The sequence below is a fragment of the Myxocyprinus asiaticus genome, chromosome 8 (assembly GCF_019703515.2).
Source record: "Myxocyprinus asiaticus isolate MX2 ecotype Aquarium Trade chromosome 8, UBuf_Myxa_2, whole genome shotgun sequence".
Lineage (NCBI taxonomy): Eukaryota > Metazoa > Chordata > Actinopteri > Cypriniformes > Catostomidae > Myxocyprinus > Myxocyprinus asiaticus.
This window is the reverse complement of record NC_059351.1, coordinates 7,030,500-7,046,560: the sequence shown is the minus strand read 5'-3', so window position 1 is coordinate 7,046,560 and position 16,061 is coordinate 7,030,500. Positions and strand designations below refer to the sequence as shown.

At 38.9% G+C, this 16,061-nt stretch overlaps 2 protein-coding genes across 7 annotated transcripts in view; one reads left to right on the top strand and one right to left on the bottom strand.

The window, feature by feature from the left end:
* The first annotated feature begins 423 nt into the window (after positions 1-423).
* LOC127445062 (ADP/ATP translocase 1-like) lies at positions 424-2,873 on the top strand. The gene is made up of 4 exons (XM_051704802.1): positions 424-615; positions 1,459-1,945; positions 2,049-2,189; positions 2,285-2,873. Exons 1-4 carry the CDS (start codon positions 505-507, stop codon positions 2,440-2,442), a joined length of 897 nt encoding a protein of 298 aa, XP_051560762.1. The 5' UTR covers positions 424-504; the 3' UTR covers positions 2,443-2,873.
* Positions 2,874-5,397: 2,524 nt separating this feature from the next.
* Positions 5,398-16,061, bottom strand: part of LOC127445065 (cilia- and flagella-associated protein 97-like) — a 14,450-nt gene continuing 3,786 nt past the window's right edge. For 2 of the 6 annotated variants that reach the window (XM_051704812.1, XM_051704811.1), the window contains 4 exons: positions 13,260-14,223; positions 11,573-11,868; positions 6,648-6,795; positions 5,398-5,895 (listed from right to left, as the gene is read on the bottom strand). In XM_051704812.1, the coding sequence (XP_051560772.1) occupies positions 5,804-5,895; positions 6,648-6,795; positions 11,573-11,868; positions 13,260-14,181 (1,458 nt within the window). In that variant the 5' untranslated portion in view covers positions 14,182-14,223 and the 3' untranslated portion in view covers positions 5,398-5,803. Of the gene's footprint in view, positions 5,896-6,647; positions 6,796-11,572; positions 11,869-13,259; positions 14,224-14,753; positions 14,912-16,061 lie in introns of those variants that run through there. The other 4 variants (XM_051704810.1, XM_051704814.1, XM_051704813.1 and 1 more) reach the window with 4 other exon arrangements.

Here is a 16,061-nt window from a genome sequence, read left to right as displayed (position 1 = left end):
GTACAGTATATTTACTGGCCTATAACCCTTAAGCATGTTCGTGTTAATTTTATGTTGAACCATAAATAAATAGAATAAACCATTACGTGCAAAACTATTTTTACTATTTTCTCAGATTATGCCGTAAAGATATCTCACACATAGGGTTAATATTTCAACTATTTAAAAGAGTTTATAATCCGACTTGCTATGTTAATGTAGGCCTAATTATGTTATGTTGCTGTACAAATTAAATTTGCCCTTTAAACGTCCCCAGATCATGACCCGGCACAGGCAGTTATGGCATTAATGAACTTGCGCAAGACTCGTGACCCCTGACCAGGGATATTTATTCAGCTTTGATTTTCTGTTCGTTCCCGCGTGGATCCATCATCTACTCCTCTCGCGATAATAACTCGGGATATAATAGGGGCAAAGACGAACGCTCGTCCATTTGAAGGGACGTCGCTGGGGTTCTTGTTGGGTCTTTTAGTGGTGATATTGTCTTCCAGGAGATAGGACATCATGTCTGACGCAGTGGTCAGCTTTTTGAAGGATTTCTTGGCCGGTGGTGTGGCCGCTGCCATCTCCAAGACCGCTGTGGCCCCCATTGAGAGAGTCAAACTGTTATTGCAGGTGAGTTTTATATACAGCAATCACATGATTGCATTGCATAAAGTTATACTGAATATCATCAAGTAACTTTAAAAGTTGCATGCAAGTCTTCAATCAATCAGTAAATAAATACATAAATAAAATTGCATGAATTTGTGAGGCAAACGACATTTAGTTTGAAAATGTTTAAATAAAATTTAAATGAAAAGATTCAAACAATACAGGAGAAAACATATAAACTCTGTAGGTAAAAGAAAAGTTGTGGCGCTGTCCGTGGTGCTACTTCAGAAGACGTTTGTAAGAGCTGAAATGAAACGTACAAAAAAGTAGTTTCTGCACCGAGCGAGTTTAAGAAATTTTACTTGATGTTTATTTGCTGTTATTTCCGCAGAGTTTCCAAGAGCATATTTTGGAAACATTAACCTAATTTTCAATCATTTGTAGCCTAATATTTGATCTTGTAACGACTTCCGTCACGCTTTCTTTAAGTGCCAGAGTTAATAAAGGCCAACCATGTGATTTGAGATCGTGTCTGTGCAGAGCAGCGATATTTGGTTTAAGTTTAAAGTTAAAAATAGCCTCAAGGCTGCAACCCAACACTCAAACTGCGCGCGCAAGTGGGCTGTGACGACAAATGCAGCTCGCGCACGTGTGGTCAGTTGAATCCTTATGTGTAAAGAATCGACATGTATTCTTATTCAAGATGAACATGCAAAGTACATGAAATGTACTAGACATAAAGTTCAATAACCCAACGTGACCATGCTGCTAATAATTAACAATTTATGACCACTTTAGATGTTGTTTATCCAATCTTGGACCACCTTTAATCCAGACTGCTCCTTGCGTTTCTCTGCTTCAAAGGTCCAGCATGCCAGCAGACAGATCACAGTTGAGACACAGTACAAAGGTATCATGGACTGCGTAGTGAGAATTCCCAAAGAGCAGGGCTTCCTGTCCTTCTGGAGAGGCAATCTCGCCAATGTCATCAGATACTTCCCCACGCAAGCCCTCAACTTTGCCTTCAAGGACAAGTACAAGAAGATCTTCCTTGGAGGAGTGGACCAGAAGACCCAGTTCTGGCGTTACTTCGCCGGTAATCTGGCCTCTGGTGGTGCTGCCGGTGCCACCTCTCTGTGCTTCGTCTACCCTCTTGACTTCGCCAGAACAAGGCTTGCCGCTGATATCGGCAAAGGCACAGCGGAGAGAGAGTTCTCTGGTCTTGGTAACTGCATTACCAAGATCTTCAAGTCTGATGGTATTAAGGGTCTTTACCTTGGCTTCAATGTGTCCGTCCAGGGCATTATTATCTACAGAGCTGCTTACTTTGGTGTCTATGATACAGCTAAAGGTAAGCAATTATGGAATAGAAAACATCTGATTGTGTATGTGGATGATGCTAAAATAAGTTGCTTGCATTATGTCAAATCCAACTCAACATCTCTTTCACTCAGGTATGCTGCCAGACCCCAAGAACACACACATTGTCATCAGCTGGATGATTGCCCAAACTGTCACAGCTGCCGCCGGTATTATTTCATATCCATTTGACACTGTCAGACGTCGTATGATGATGCAGTCTGGACGCAAAGGAGGTAGGTCAAAAGATTATTAGCGGTTAGATGTGCAATAACAGCTTGATGTGCGGACTAATGTATAATGACTTTCTTTGTTTTTTCTCTCCTAATAGCTGAGATTATGTACAGTGGCACAATCGATTGCTGGAAAAAGATCACCAAGGATGAGGGTCCAAAAGCCTTCTTCAAGGGTGCCTGGTCCAATGTGCTGAGAGGCATGGGCGGAGCTTTTGTGCTGGTCCTGTATGATGAGATCAAGAAGTACACATAAACATTCTCCATCCATTGTTTCCATCATACCAAAGGAAACCCCTTAGCGCAGTGTATGTCTTAACTGTATAGAGTGATACCAACCAGGGAGAAGTGTGGGAAGAGTGTACTTGGCCAAGCTGGCCAAGGGGTGAGTTGTGATCACGTGACAGTACGTGGTCACTGTACCCTCCACCCCAATACTTGTAAATATATTTAAGCCAACCCACTGCCCCTCCGTTTTTTTCTTTTTTTAGTTTATTTATTTGAATAATTTTTCCTTAAATCCCTCCTAACTCTGAGAGTCATGCTTTACAGTGGCACTTATTCACTGCAGTTAGCTGAACACAATAACTCCCTGACTGAACCAAGTGACTGTACAATGGAAAGTTGATGGTTCTTGTGTTCCACCTTATGTGTTCTTTTAATAAGAATAAAACTACATCTTCTGTTTCCTGCTTGTGGTTTCTTTCTTTGACATTATGAAACATAGCACTGTCAGGTATTTCAAAACAAATCAAGTCACAGATTAATACTGTCCTACAAAGGCAAACACATTTAGTCAAAACCGGGTTATGACCGGAATCTCTATGCTCAGATTCAGATATAACTGCAGTAACTACTAAAAAAAAAAAAAAAAAAAAAACCACTACAACCAAAAAATCTCTAAAGCCAGTTTCTCAGTTTCAGTGTTGGCATGGTAACTGTGTTTTGCCTTTGTAAAGCAGAATAGTTAAAGGATAATTGTTAATTGCATTACAGCAATAATAAACAATGAATTCATATTCAGATATTTAAAATCACCCATAAAACTTCCAGATTTTTTTTATTTTTATTTTTGAATGGACAATTTTTGATAATGAATGGAAGCTGTTTTCCAAACAACCCCATTAATTTCTTCTTGCTGACTTAGTCATCGCTTAATACAGCAGAGTATGTTAACCCAGCAAACGATGTTACCTGACGAAATAAGTGTGATAGTTACATCCATTCTAAAAGGTGTGTCTAGTAATAGCAATATTGGTTACCACTTCATATTACCATTAACAAACATTATTTAATGCCTGAATTGTTCATGGATATTCAATGATTTATATCATTACATATTTGTATTTTTTTTATAATTATTTCCGAATTTTGAATGCCCAAATCCCACTACTTAGTAGATCCTCGTGGTGGCGTGGTTACTCACCTCAATCCGGGTGGTGGAGGACAAGTCTCAGTTGCCTCCGCTTCTGAGACCATCAATCCGTACAGCTTATCATGTGGCTCACTGTGCATGACACCGCGGAGACTCACAGCATGTGGAGGCTCATGCTATTCTCCAAGATCCATGCACAACTTACCACGCGTTCCATTGAGAGCAAGAACCCCTAATCACAACCACGAGGAGGTTACCCCATGTGACTCTACCCTCCCTAGCAACCGTGTCAATTTGGTTGCTTAGGAGACCTGGCTAGAGTCACTCAGCATGCCTTGGATTCGAACTCATGACTCCAAGGGTGGTATTCAGAGTCAATACTCGCTGAGCTACCCAGGCCCCTACCATTAATTTTATTAATTCAAATTTTAATGACATTTTTTTAACCCTCAATTATAGTTTAGTATTAAATATTGAAATAATGATTGTTATTGTAAAAAAAAAAAAGATACTGTATATACCATAATTATAAAATGTAATCCAGTCATAGCTAGTAACAGTAACTAGCTACAGTTATGCAAGTCAAATTACATAACACAGCCTTCCACGACAATGACTTATTTGTCAGTCTCTGTGCTTGCATAATAACTTTGCTAATTTGTCATGTGTTAATGAGTGTCGGTCAGCCTTGTCAAAAGTAGTTTAAGAGTGACATGAGAATGAATGGCATTGTTATGCTTGTCTGTTCATTGTAACAGATGGGGGACTATCTGAGCATGTGTGTCACTGTGTATCTGCATGCCAGGTATTCAAGTGTCATACAGTTGGGTAAAGACACAAATCACTTTTATATCTGAACAATGCACCATGACACTGGATATTACTATACCAAATAAAGCATTTATTTAGCATTAGATTACAAGTTTTGCAATATTTTAAAAGACAAATATATCACGTAATTAATCTGATAACAGAATTTACAGAAACAAGGAACAGTCATCTCTGTCATCAGCTGAATTCAGTGAGGCACTATATTACATACACCTGAAATATATACAAACCGATCAGCCACAACATTAAAACCATCTGCCTAATATTGCGTAGGTCCCCCTCGTGCAGCCAAAATAGAGCCAACCCGCATTCTGAGATGCTATCCTTCTCAACACAATTGTACAGAGCGGTTATCCGAGTTACTGTAGACTTTGTCGGTTCGAACCAGTCTGGACATTCTCTGTTGACCTCTCTCATCAATAAGGCATTTCTGTCCACAGAACTGCCGCTCACTGGATGTTTTTTGTTTTTGGCACCATTCAGAATAAATTCTAGAGACTGTTGTGTGTGAAAATCCCAGGAGGTCAGCAGTTACAGAAATACTCAAACCAGCCCATCTGGCACCAACAATCATGCCACGGTCCAAATCACTGAGATCACATTTTTCCCTCATTCTGATGGTTGATGTGAACATTAACTGAAGCTCCTGACCTGTATCTGCTTGATTTTATTCACTGCACTGCTGCCACATGATTGGCCGATTACATAAATCGCATGGATGATTGTTGGTGCCAGATGGGCTGGTTTGAGTATTTCTGTAACTGCTGATCTCCTGGGATTTTCACGCACAACAGTCTCTAAAATTTACTCAGAATGGTGCCAAAAACAAAAAACATCCAGTGAGCTGCAGTTCTGTGGACGGAAACAACTTGATGAGTGAAGCCAACAGAGAATGGCCAGACTGGTTCGAACTGACAAAGTCTACGGTAACTCAGATAACCGCCTGTTCAATTGTGTTGAGAAGAATAGTATCTCAGAATGCTATTCTGAGATGCGGGTTGGCGCTGTTTTGGCGGCACGAGGGGGACCTACATGATATTAGGCAGGTGGTTTTAATGCTTTGGCTGATCGGTGTATAAGCCTTTTTTTTGAGCTGCACACATAGGCACTAAGAATGTCTCTGAAAGCTTAATGTCCCACTTTATGGTCCCTGAACCATTTGCATTTATTATTTGACAAAATACATAAAAATATTTAAACAACATAATCAAACCTTAAGCTGTGTTGACCACATGTATATTTGAGAAATGTATATTTTTGCCTCCCCAGTTCTAAAGGAAATAATGTGTTTAAGCAGTTTACAATCATACAGGATGTTTGCCGATGTGATCTAAACTTAGTTACATTTTGATTTTATAGTAGGGCAGAATATTTAAATGTAGAGGGGCAGATAAAGTGAAAGATTTAAGGATCAGGACCAGGCGGGCCGTGGTGATGCTCTGTTGAGTTTAGCAGTCTCTGGTCTAGCTCTGTGCGGACTGCTGCAGGGTCTTGAACTCCTTCCTGTGTTCATGGAAGTACAGCGGTGTTATTTGTTAATTTATAGTGTAAATAAATACATTTAAAAGCATTAGAAGTATTTAAAGCAGTTAACACATTTACAAGTAGCATAATAAACACAATAATCCAATATCTGAACTCTTGTTTATCATTAAATGATGGAAAAAGACCTACATAGTGGCTAACTTATTTATAAAAGATGGGACTTTAAAAGATGGGAGGCAGATTTTAAATATCTTCAAAATTCAACCTGCTTCAGGCATCAATAAAAATCGTTGATACATATTTTTATTTCTTTCCATAATGGAGTTGGATACACTGCATTGTTGAAATGAAAAAATAAATAAAAATAAAATAAAGGGTATATTTAGAGGAAAATTTCAGCAAAATCAAACTTAAGATTAATCATGATTAATCATTTTAAAATATTACTGACAGTCCCAGTTATTCGATTACAATTTCTGGAAAGTGCGACATGTCAACTGAATTTGGGATGACGAAATGTGTTTACAGAACTGAACGTAATGTCTTCATTCAAAATGCATCATGCAAATTATAGCAAGGCTCAGACAGAATCAGCTGACATTTCTGCAATGTTTTTCAGGGAAAACCTGCAGAATTCATGAAATTTGGTGATATGTTGAGCGTTGTGAATGAAAAGCGTTCTGCGAATCTGCCAAAATTTCTGCATAGATCTGTGGGTACAGATTCTGTGTGGGCCTGACTATAGGGCTTAGGTTTGTGTGTGTGTGTACCAGATGTCCTGCTGGATCCTGGTTTAAGGGGTGGCACAGATGTAATGTGTGTTCCCAGGTATCGGCACTGGCGCTGGTAATCAGCTAGTTGTTCGTCTCTGGTCATACCAGAAGTGGCCTTCACAGATTCTAGCCGCTTCAGGAATGCCTGAAAATACATCTAGCCTAGTTACTGTATATACACCAATTTTAAATGACATTTTCTACAATGTCCTAAAGGGTGACCCCTCCATTACTGGTCATTATTTAAGTGGAAACTAATCCATTAAATGTGTTATTGAAATAATTTGTGTTTTATAGCACCAATAACAAAAGTAAAATCTTCAGCTGGGGATACCTTCAATTAAATCCTGTATCATGCGGCCTCTGAGCTTGCTTAATTTAAGTATAACATGATGGGTAAAAACGCCTCTCGTTATATTATAAACATGATCAACATCCAGTAAACATTCAGAAATATGAATACTTGGAATTTTCTTAGCTGTAAAAAATAATAATAATAAAAAAGGCATCAAACAATGATAAACATCATGAAGAAAATTCCATATCAAACAACTTTACAAAAAATATAGTTTTATTACTGCTTAGTTACCAAAAGTTTATATGGTCATTAAAGACCCAAGATATGCAACAGTGCCGCTTTTTTGCATTTCCATAAATCATATTTTTGTGATAATTTCAAATCTATATAAGTTTTCTATCACAGGATCTATATTTCTTTGCTTATTACAAGACAAATGAGTACTACATTCATACAAATGACTACTATTTCACGTTGATTTTCTGTGTGACAATGGTGAATTATCAGCATCCCATATGCCTGTACACATACATACATGCTATTCGTCAATGCCATTTCTTACGCTGGCGCTGATGTTTATAGGGATAGTTCAACCAAAAATGAAAATTTTCTCATTATTTACTCACCCTCATGATATCCCAGATGTGTATGATTTTCTTTCTTCTCCAGAACACATTTGAAGAAAATTAGAAAAAGATCTCAGCTCAATTGGTCCTTAAAATGCAAGTGGATGGTGATCCGATTTTTGAAGTTCCAAAAATTACAGACAGTCAGCATAAACGTCATCCATACGACTCCAGCTGTTAATGTCTTCTAAAGCGATATGATCGCTTTTGATGTGAAAAAGATCAATATTTAAGTACTTTTTAACTCTAAACCATCGCTTCCGTTAAGCTTTCCGAGAGGTTGGAGATCACGCAGTCTCTCGTGTGATGTATTCATGTTGCCATGGATATAGATGTAATCTCACATTCTCCATTCAGTTGAGGCATTCAAGATGAGCACACAAACGCACCACTGTGAGAAAAGAAACAGATAAATGCAGATCTAAACCAAAACCAACCAAGCTACTGTACAGCATTCCTCCTCCTTACTTGTAAACAGAGCTGCTCTTCCGGCTGTGACGCACGTGCCTCAGTTCTCACGTGCCAATGGGATTACGTACTGCTGCAGAACGGAAGCATGATTTTGAGTTTAAAAAAAAAAGTACTAAAATATTTATCTTCTTCGCACCAAAAACAATGATTGCTTTAGAAGACATTAATTTAACAGCTGGTGTCATATGGATGATGTTTATGCTGACTGTCTGAGATTTTTGGAGCTTCAAAAGAGAAATCTCCATTCACTTGCATTAAAAGGACCTACTGAGCTAAAATATTTTTCTATTTTTCTTCAAATGTGTTCTGGTGAAGAGAGAAAGTCATACAAACCTGGGATATCATGAGGGTGAGTAAACAATGAGAGAATTTTCATTTTTGGGTGAACAATCCCTTTAAGATTTGATTTACATTTGTCACTGCTATTTGACGAAGGAGCAACATGGAAGTAAATTACAGGAAGTACAACACATGAACTGTATGATTTGTCTATTGTCATTTGGGTGTACAACAGAAATTGTCAGTTGTGTGTCTATTTAGACAAAAATTGTCTGAGAAAATACATATGTGTATCGTATATGTTGTGTAGCTCAATATGTGTTTGACAGCCAGTTGCGTCTCATGAAATTTCAGTGTGGAAGTAATGAATCCTGTTCTATTTTTGTTGCATCATCTCGTTGATATGAAACAAATAAAATAAAAAATATATCAGAACATATTCTATTTTATTATTTTCTAATTGACTTGAAAATGTTATAACAATTTGAAACTACCTGGAAATTCTGTAGATCTATTTGTCATCCGTTCAAGGTCGCTTACTACATGAGGTATGCAATAATGTTTGGCGAAACACCCATGAATTTAAGAGTTAATACAAAATGCATTCAAATAAACGTTACTGTATTGTGACTATTCCGTATCATATCATTTCATTTATTATATCATTGATTTGAGTGAGTGATATGACCTGGAAATTTTCTTGACAGATTTGCAGAGATTCACTTTAAACCTAAACATGTGCCATTTAAATGTGACCTCATTAACTCCAACAAAATATTCAAGAGAGTACCATCACTACAGCCCTTCACCCTGAAAAGACACAGTGAGAGGCATTGAGAATAAAAATAACCGGCGGCTGAGGATCAGAATGTCACAGGCAGTCATGCCTCCGTATGTCAGTACAAACAACCCTTTGGAAACCTCTCAGTAAGCAAAAGCCATGAAAAGAGCTGGAACTGGAAATAGAGTAAAGGTGACGATAGAAGACAGCCCGCCCAGTGCTCTTAAAGAAAGAGAGAGTAACCGTCTTGTAGTCTTACTCGTGTTCCAGCATTTGTTGCTAGGCAGTAAAACGCTAACAAGACCTGCAGGAATATGCAGTCTGAGTCATAGCTTATAGTCCCTGGTTCTATTGATGATAGATTATTTTATTTTTTTCAGTTTTCTTTAAACCAGAAAGAGAGGAGGGTTTGTAATGGCAGAGAGCGAGAGAAAATGAGAGAATGTGTAATAGTAAGCAAGTGAGGTTCAAAGTGTACAATCAAAGAACAGATCAAGTTGCTTCCAAGGTGAATGGGTTACTAAAAGGTGAAGAGAGTGGGAAACAGATAGGGATGTGGACGAGTAATTGACTAATTGAGTAAACTAGTCGACTATTAAAAATACTACTCAAATATAATTGATTTTCCTTTGTGAATTCGCCTGCCACAGGCAATGCTGAATTATTCTGTACTTTCCCTCTGAATCTCACAAAATTTTGCAGTTACAATTTAGTCCACTGGGGGGTGCTGCACATGAGTGTTGTTGAGGTGTTGTATGAGAGGAGACATCATGGTGTCTGTGCTTTCAAGCAAAGCCAAGTGTGGCAATACTTGAAATGTTTTGATTGTTACGGAATTCTACTCTATTGGTATTCAGTTCTTGTTGAATTCATGCCCACCAATGGGCAAGGATCATGGTGGAAAGAAAATTTGAAGCAGTACAAGAAACTTGGAAGCTTATCAGACCAGTGTGTGTGCATGCAAGTTAAATCTCTGAACACGGGCAGTGCATTTTATAAATAGTCAACTTTCACTTCTTGTTTTTCTGAACAATAACATGTGAAATGATAAAAATCTGATAGCCTTTATGTGGACCATAACGCCGTAAGTACTGGTTTCTATGTAAGCTCCGGGTGAGTGCAAATGTTTTTTTACTGTTATTTTTTAATATATACATATATAATTTATACATAGTTGTCTTATTTTGAAACAGTTTTTGGAAACGCTTGTGAATAAAACAAAATATAAATTTCACGTATGTGACATACTTAGTTATTTTTAACTTATATTTTAAGTTGCAAGTAATTGATTACTCAATTTTTTTGTGGGTTTAAGAACTCAACTACAAAATTACTTGAAAATGTCCATCCCTAGAAACAGAGAGCGATCCTTTATCTGAAACAACTGACACTTCAGACACATTGCCATTTCATACATATAATTAGAATGTTACACTTCCTAAAATGGGTAATCAGTCCTTCATAAATGTACAACACATCAGTGAAAGCTGTAAAATGCAGTTTGCACACTCTCTCAAGTACTACAATACTGTCAAAATGTTGTTTCATTGCAAAAAATAAAGAGGATAAGAAATTGCATAAAATCTTCTGTCACTGAAGTTCGAAAGAGAAGATTAGGAGGGTTAAACTCAGTGTAGTGTCTGGCCCAGCATGTGCGCAAAACTGCTTCCACCTGTCTCTACTCGTCTTGTCATAAAATAAATGAAGGTGGTGACTGTCTCTCTACTTTCACTGGCTGTGGCTGACAGCGCCACCATGCACACACACTTCTACAGGATACTAAAATAAACACTCACAAAGAACATTACATAAATGAGGATCACCAAAGAAGAAGGTGCCAAGAGTACAAACTATGAACGTAGAATGTAAATGAAGCACACATATGCTCATACACAAACATACGCACATAAATTCTATCAGATAGTATCTGGATAGTGTGATTAAAGAAAAAGTTTACCCAAAAATTTGTGTGTTCTTCCAAACCAATATGACTTTTTTTACATTGAATACAAAAGCAGATATTATGCAGAATGTTAGCCTCAGTCATCATTCACTTTATGTAGGGACAAAAGAAGCATTGAAAGTGACTGGTGACTGACTAACATTCAGCTTAAAATCTCCCTATGTATTCCACAAGAGGAAAGAAAATCATGAGTTTGGAACAACATGAGGATGAGTAAATTATAACGGAATTTTCTTTTTTGGCTAAACTATCCCTTTAAAATTCAGATCCATTTATAACAATATCATTAGGAAAACAGATTTCATTATTCCTAATAAGAGAGTTGTACCACAGAAAAGATGGGCTATATCCCCCTCTACTGGACACAAAATACAAGCACATAACATTGCAATTTTCTTGGATAGTTTTTTTTTTTTTTTTTTTTTAGAAGCAATGCACTGAAGTATGTTTTCTTAATACTACATCACCCAAAATATATTTAGGTTAAATTAAGAGCCTACTGACCAGGTTTTCCTTCTGAATGCGTTCTTGCTCTCGTTGCCTGTTGAGGGCGCTGTGATAAAGGCGTATGGGTGGTGCATTGCTCCTGCGACTGCTGGTGGTGGAGCAGGCAGAGCCGGCATTACGTGAGGGTGCTGATGAACGTGAGAGTTCACGTAACAACCGCTGGTTCTCTCGGTCGATGGCCCGTACCTCTTCATTGGTGAAAGAGTAGTTCTTGCGACTACGGTTGCTGCTAACACTCCCAGGGCTGGAAAGCACCAGTGCTCTGTCCAAGTGCTTCTCTACTTTTAAAAACACTACAAGAGGGAGACAGAGATAAAGCAAGATTCTTATAAAAATTTTCAAGGAATAATTCACGCCCCAAATATTTATTTTTTTTATTTGTAATTTACGCACCTTCATTTTGGGTTTGTTCCAAAACTTAGTGAGCTGCCTCGCTGTCTCCTGCCTACATGGGCAGCTGTCTTAAATGGCAGCATCCTTACTGAAATGATGCCTCATTAGAGAGTAATTTGGAACGCTCTACATAGGCAGCAGCTCCGCGCATCGTTTAAATAGCATTCCTCACGAGACCGAAGTCTTTCTAGCAAATCAGTCCACTGTCGGCCATTTTTGGAATGCTCTGAGGAGACTATTTCCAGTCATGCCAGTGTAGCTCCTATCTACTTGAATGGAGAAACACCGGAATCTCAAAAACGGTTGGTCAAGATTTCGATCAAAGTGCATATTTTAAATCTGCAGTAAAATCTGACAAAACTGGTATCATAAATGGTGCTTCTTTACCTCATATTACGAGAAAAAGCGCAATTTTCCCGGCTTGTATAGCATGCTCTGTATCTAAAAGGTGATTGGCTCTTTTACCGGCTCTTTTACCAAAACATCCTTTCTACATTCGGGACTTCCTGTCCATATCCGTTGACCATTGGGCTCTTTAGAGCTCCTTGGTTTTGCATTCCAATTTTCTCCCATTCATTTGAACAGAAGTGGCCCATCTCTGCTAAACAGTCTCTGATGAGACTTGACTCACAACTGATTTCAATACAGTTGACACAAGAGAAACGGTATGATCCTCTAATGAGTACAGTATTTAGCTAGTCTACCCATCTCTGGATGCTACCTTTGAATTTGGCCAAAACGAGATATCTTATGAGGCAGCATAATTAAGATACCTACCTTTAGGAACAGCTTCCGCTTCGGAAGCGTGCCTATTATGTCTTAAAATGCTACCTCCGGAGGACTCTCACTAGGTTTTTGGAACAGACCCATTGTTTCTAACCCATATGACTTTCTTCCGTGGAACATGAAAGAAGGCATTTAGCAGAAGATTTTCAGTGAATAATTTGAATTAGTAATGTACACGAATAATCGACTAATCGGGTAATCGTTCTGCATCAGCTAGCCGACACTCAAAAACACTCCTCGAATATTGCAAATTGATTTTCCTTTGCATATTTGCCTGCCGTGGGCAAAGCTGAATTGGACTGTTCTATCCCCTCTGAATCTCTTACCAAATCTCGCAGTTGCAATTAAGCCCACCGGTGGGCACTGTGGATGTGTGTCATTGAGGTGTTGGATGGCAGAGAGAGATGTCATGGCGTCTTTGGTGTGTGCTTTCAACAAACATTTTTTGGGGTGAACTAACCCTTTAATCTATTGTACACTTCAACCCCTAAGTTTAAGAGCTTACCTGGTCCATCCTCACCTTCAGAACTTATACTGTCTCTGTCGTCTGAAACCACTTCATTTGCAACCATCTCCCCAGCAACATTGTGCTGTTGTTGCTGAACATCTGCTGCCAAAGGTTTAGAGTGCAGAACCATGTCAATGGACTGGACAGGACTAAGATTTGGTGTTGAGAGAGGAGTGACATCAGTGACTGTATCTTCAGATTCTGCAGTATCTAAGGCTTTAGATCTCTCCCTCTGATTGGCTGAGCCTATTCGGTGAGGTTTCACAGGAGAGTTCTGTGAATGAAGGGAGCTTCTCTCATCACTACTACTGTGGGATGACTCTGTGTCAGAAGATGACGAATTGCTACGGCTCAGGTTGCGAAATTTACCAGCAGATTTTTTAGGCATTCCGCGGGACAATCTATGTTTTGCTGTTCGAGATCCTGGAGGCATCTCATCCTCTTCACTTTCATCATCAGCACTGCGATGGTATCCATCATCATCACCACTATTAACACTACCATTGCTGGTTTTCCTGAGTTTAAAACCTGTATTATCCTCATCATCCAGATCTCTCTCCTCATCGGATGAGTATGACTGCACACTAGATCCTTCATCTGATTGGCTGTTGTTCCTAGTTTCTGAACTTTTGGCACTTGGAAGTGGCAAGGATCCGCTGAATGACACATCACTGCTTTTTTCATCCCTCTCAGAATCTTTCTCTCCATGGTGTTCCCTCCTGCCCTCCTGGGCTGAACCGTTCTTCAGTCCTGCTATTCCATCTCGTTCACTCTGGAATTCAGCTCCTAACCGGTCCATTGAAATATGGGTCTCCTTTCCTTTCCTCTCATTGTGTCTTTGTGAGGCCTCATTTGCTTCACTGTCACTGTCAAAGAACGAGTGGTCAACTTCTCCCTCTAATTCTTTGGGACTGAACATGTCTGTATTGTGTCCTTCCGGAGTGTCCTCATTCAGTAGAAGCTGGAAAGAAAAAAACATCAAAAGCATGAATATCCTGCAGTTCAGAAACACCTTTTGAGACCAAATACAAGTGGATAATGGCTGGAACATGACGCTCTACATTTCCAGTGATATGGATGGCATATATACACAACACTACAAAGCCTGTTCTTGTGTTTTCGGACATTTATTAACACATTAAAACACCGGAGAGCCTGAAAAAGCTGTTCAGGTCTCAGTAAAAAGCTCAATGAACGCTTTGAAAGCAGAGTTGATAGCAGTTTTCCTGAACAAGCTCATACACAAGGGACAGGTTTCCATAGCAAGATCTTTGACAAGAATTTGGGTGCTATATATTAAAGCGTTTCACAGTCGACAATACGCACATTTTATTGTATAAGAAACTAGACCGTAAACTTGTGTAAACATTCATGACTCAAGCACGCCAACGCAAACCCGGACAGCTAATGTAGCTAACCTCTTTACCATCACACAAAAAACATGCGGTTCTTCGACAATGTCATCAAAAGTCTCTGACACACAGGGCCCACCTACTTCATTTTATTTCCCTTTAAATCCCCAAGCGCTTTAGAAATAGATGGTAGCCGAAGATACGGACAAAAACACTCTTGCAGATGTTCAGCTCGCTGCACAGATGAGTGTGGGCTCGTTAGCTACGGTAACCACGTGACGTCATTTCCTTTAAATAGATTCGCACCGCCTCCAAAAGGAGAGAGGGCAGCAGAAGCAGCCAATGGAAGCAGCGGAATGCTATTTTGCCTCAGTCAGAGCCCTACCACCAAAAGGCTACAAGGTCAACAACAAAAGCAGCATATGAGCGGTACACTGGCGAGGAGACCAGGGGCCGTTTTTTAAAAATGGATGTCTGTGGAGGAGACGCTTCTGTGTGCTGAATAAACTGATTTTGTGAGGAAATAGCTCATTATTTCATTAAATGAGTACCTGTCCGCTAATCTTCAACATGTTTTACACCCACAATCAATTTGGAATGAACTATGTGTTGAGTTTACTACGATAAAATTGCTGTTTTATTATAGAAGACACAGACAATATTGCGGCAGGCAGGTGTCAGTTTACGGCTCTCTCCATTCATTTGTAAAGGATCCGCAATGGTAACTTACTGTCGCAACACGCTGGTTGACCGTTACGCTTCTCTCCTATGGTAAAAAAACCACAGAGGTTGTTATATAAGTACAGAAGATCTCTGGCTTCAGTCGCAATTACATTTTTTATTGCTATTGATAATATGTCCGAAAATCAGAACTGCTTTGGATGATTTTGTACAAAGATTACCTGTCTGCAAAATACCATGCAATCTTTAATTTTTTTTCGGCACTAAGTAATGCAAATTAGATGGTCCAATTAAACTTAAAGGAGCAATATGTAAAATTGACATCAAGCGTTTAGAATGCGTACTGCAGTCCAAATTAAAAATACTGGAGAGAGTTGTCTTTCCCGCATCCTCCTCTTCTGACTAGAAGCTCACGCGGGTTGCCAGGTTAAGTACACGCAACAGGAACGAGCAAACTGACAATGGCAAGCGACGAGCCTCACACTTTAAGTTGATCAGCTAATGTATACGTTTGCAATCTTTTTATTGTTTGCGAATTATAAACCAGCTCATGTGGATTTTTTATAACTCTGTCAATGTTAGCTAGATGTATTGCTGGCTTACACTTTTTCAGTGTTGTTTATTCTACTTTGTGTGATGGAATGTAATTCTGTTGCACAGTAAAGAGAGTTCATATAGTTTGAAAAACAGGAGATGTTACATGTAAAGGGCCATATACTCAATTAAGAGGAGAAACTTTTTGTCTGAGAACAACCAAACAAAAACA

Excerpts from the sequence above, each read along its gene's own strand:
- LOC127445062 (XM_051704802.1), top strand. The coding sequence starts at position 505 with ATGTCTGACGCAGTGGTCAGCTTTTTGAAGGATTTCTTGGCCGGTGGT. Across the intron at positions 616-1,458 it reads GAGTCAAACTGTTATTGCAG|GTCCAGCATGCCAGCAGACA; the intron begins GTGAGTTTTATA and ends TCTGCTTCAAAG. Across the intron at positions 2,190-2,284 it reads GCAGTCTGGACGCAAAGGAG|CTGAGATTATGTACAGTGGC; the intron begins GTAGGTCAAAAG and ends CTCTCCTAATAG.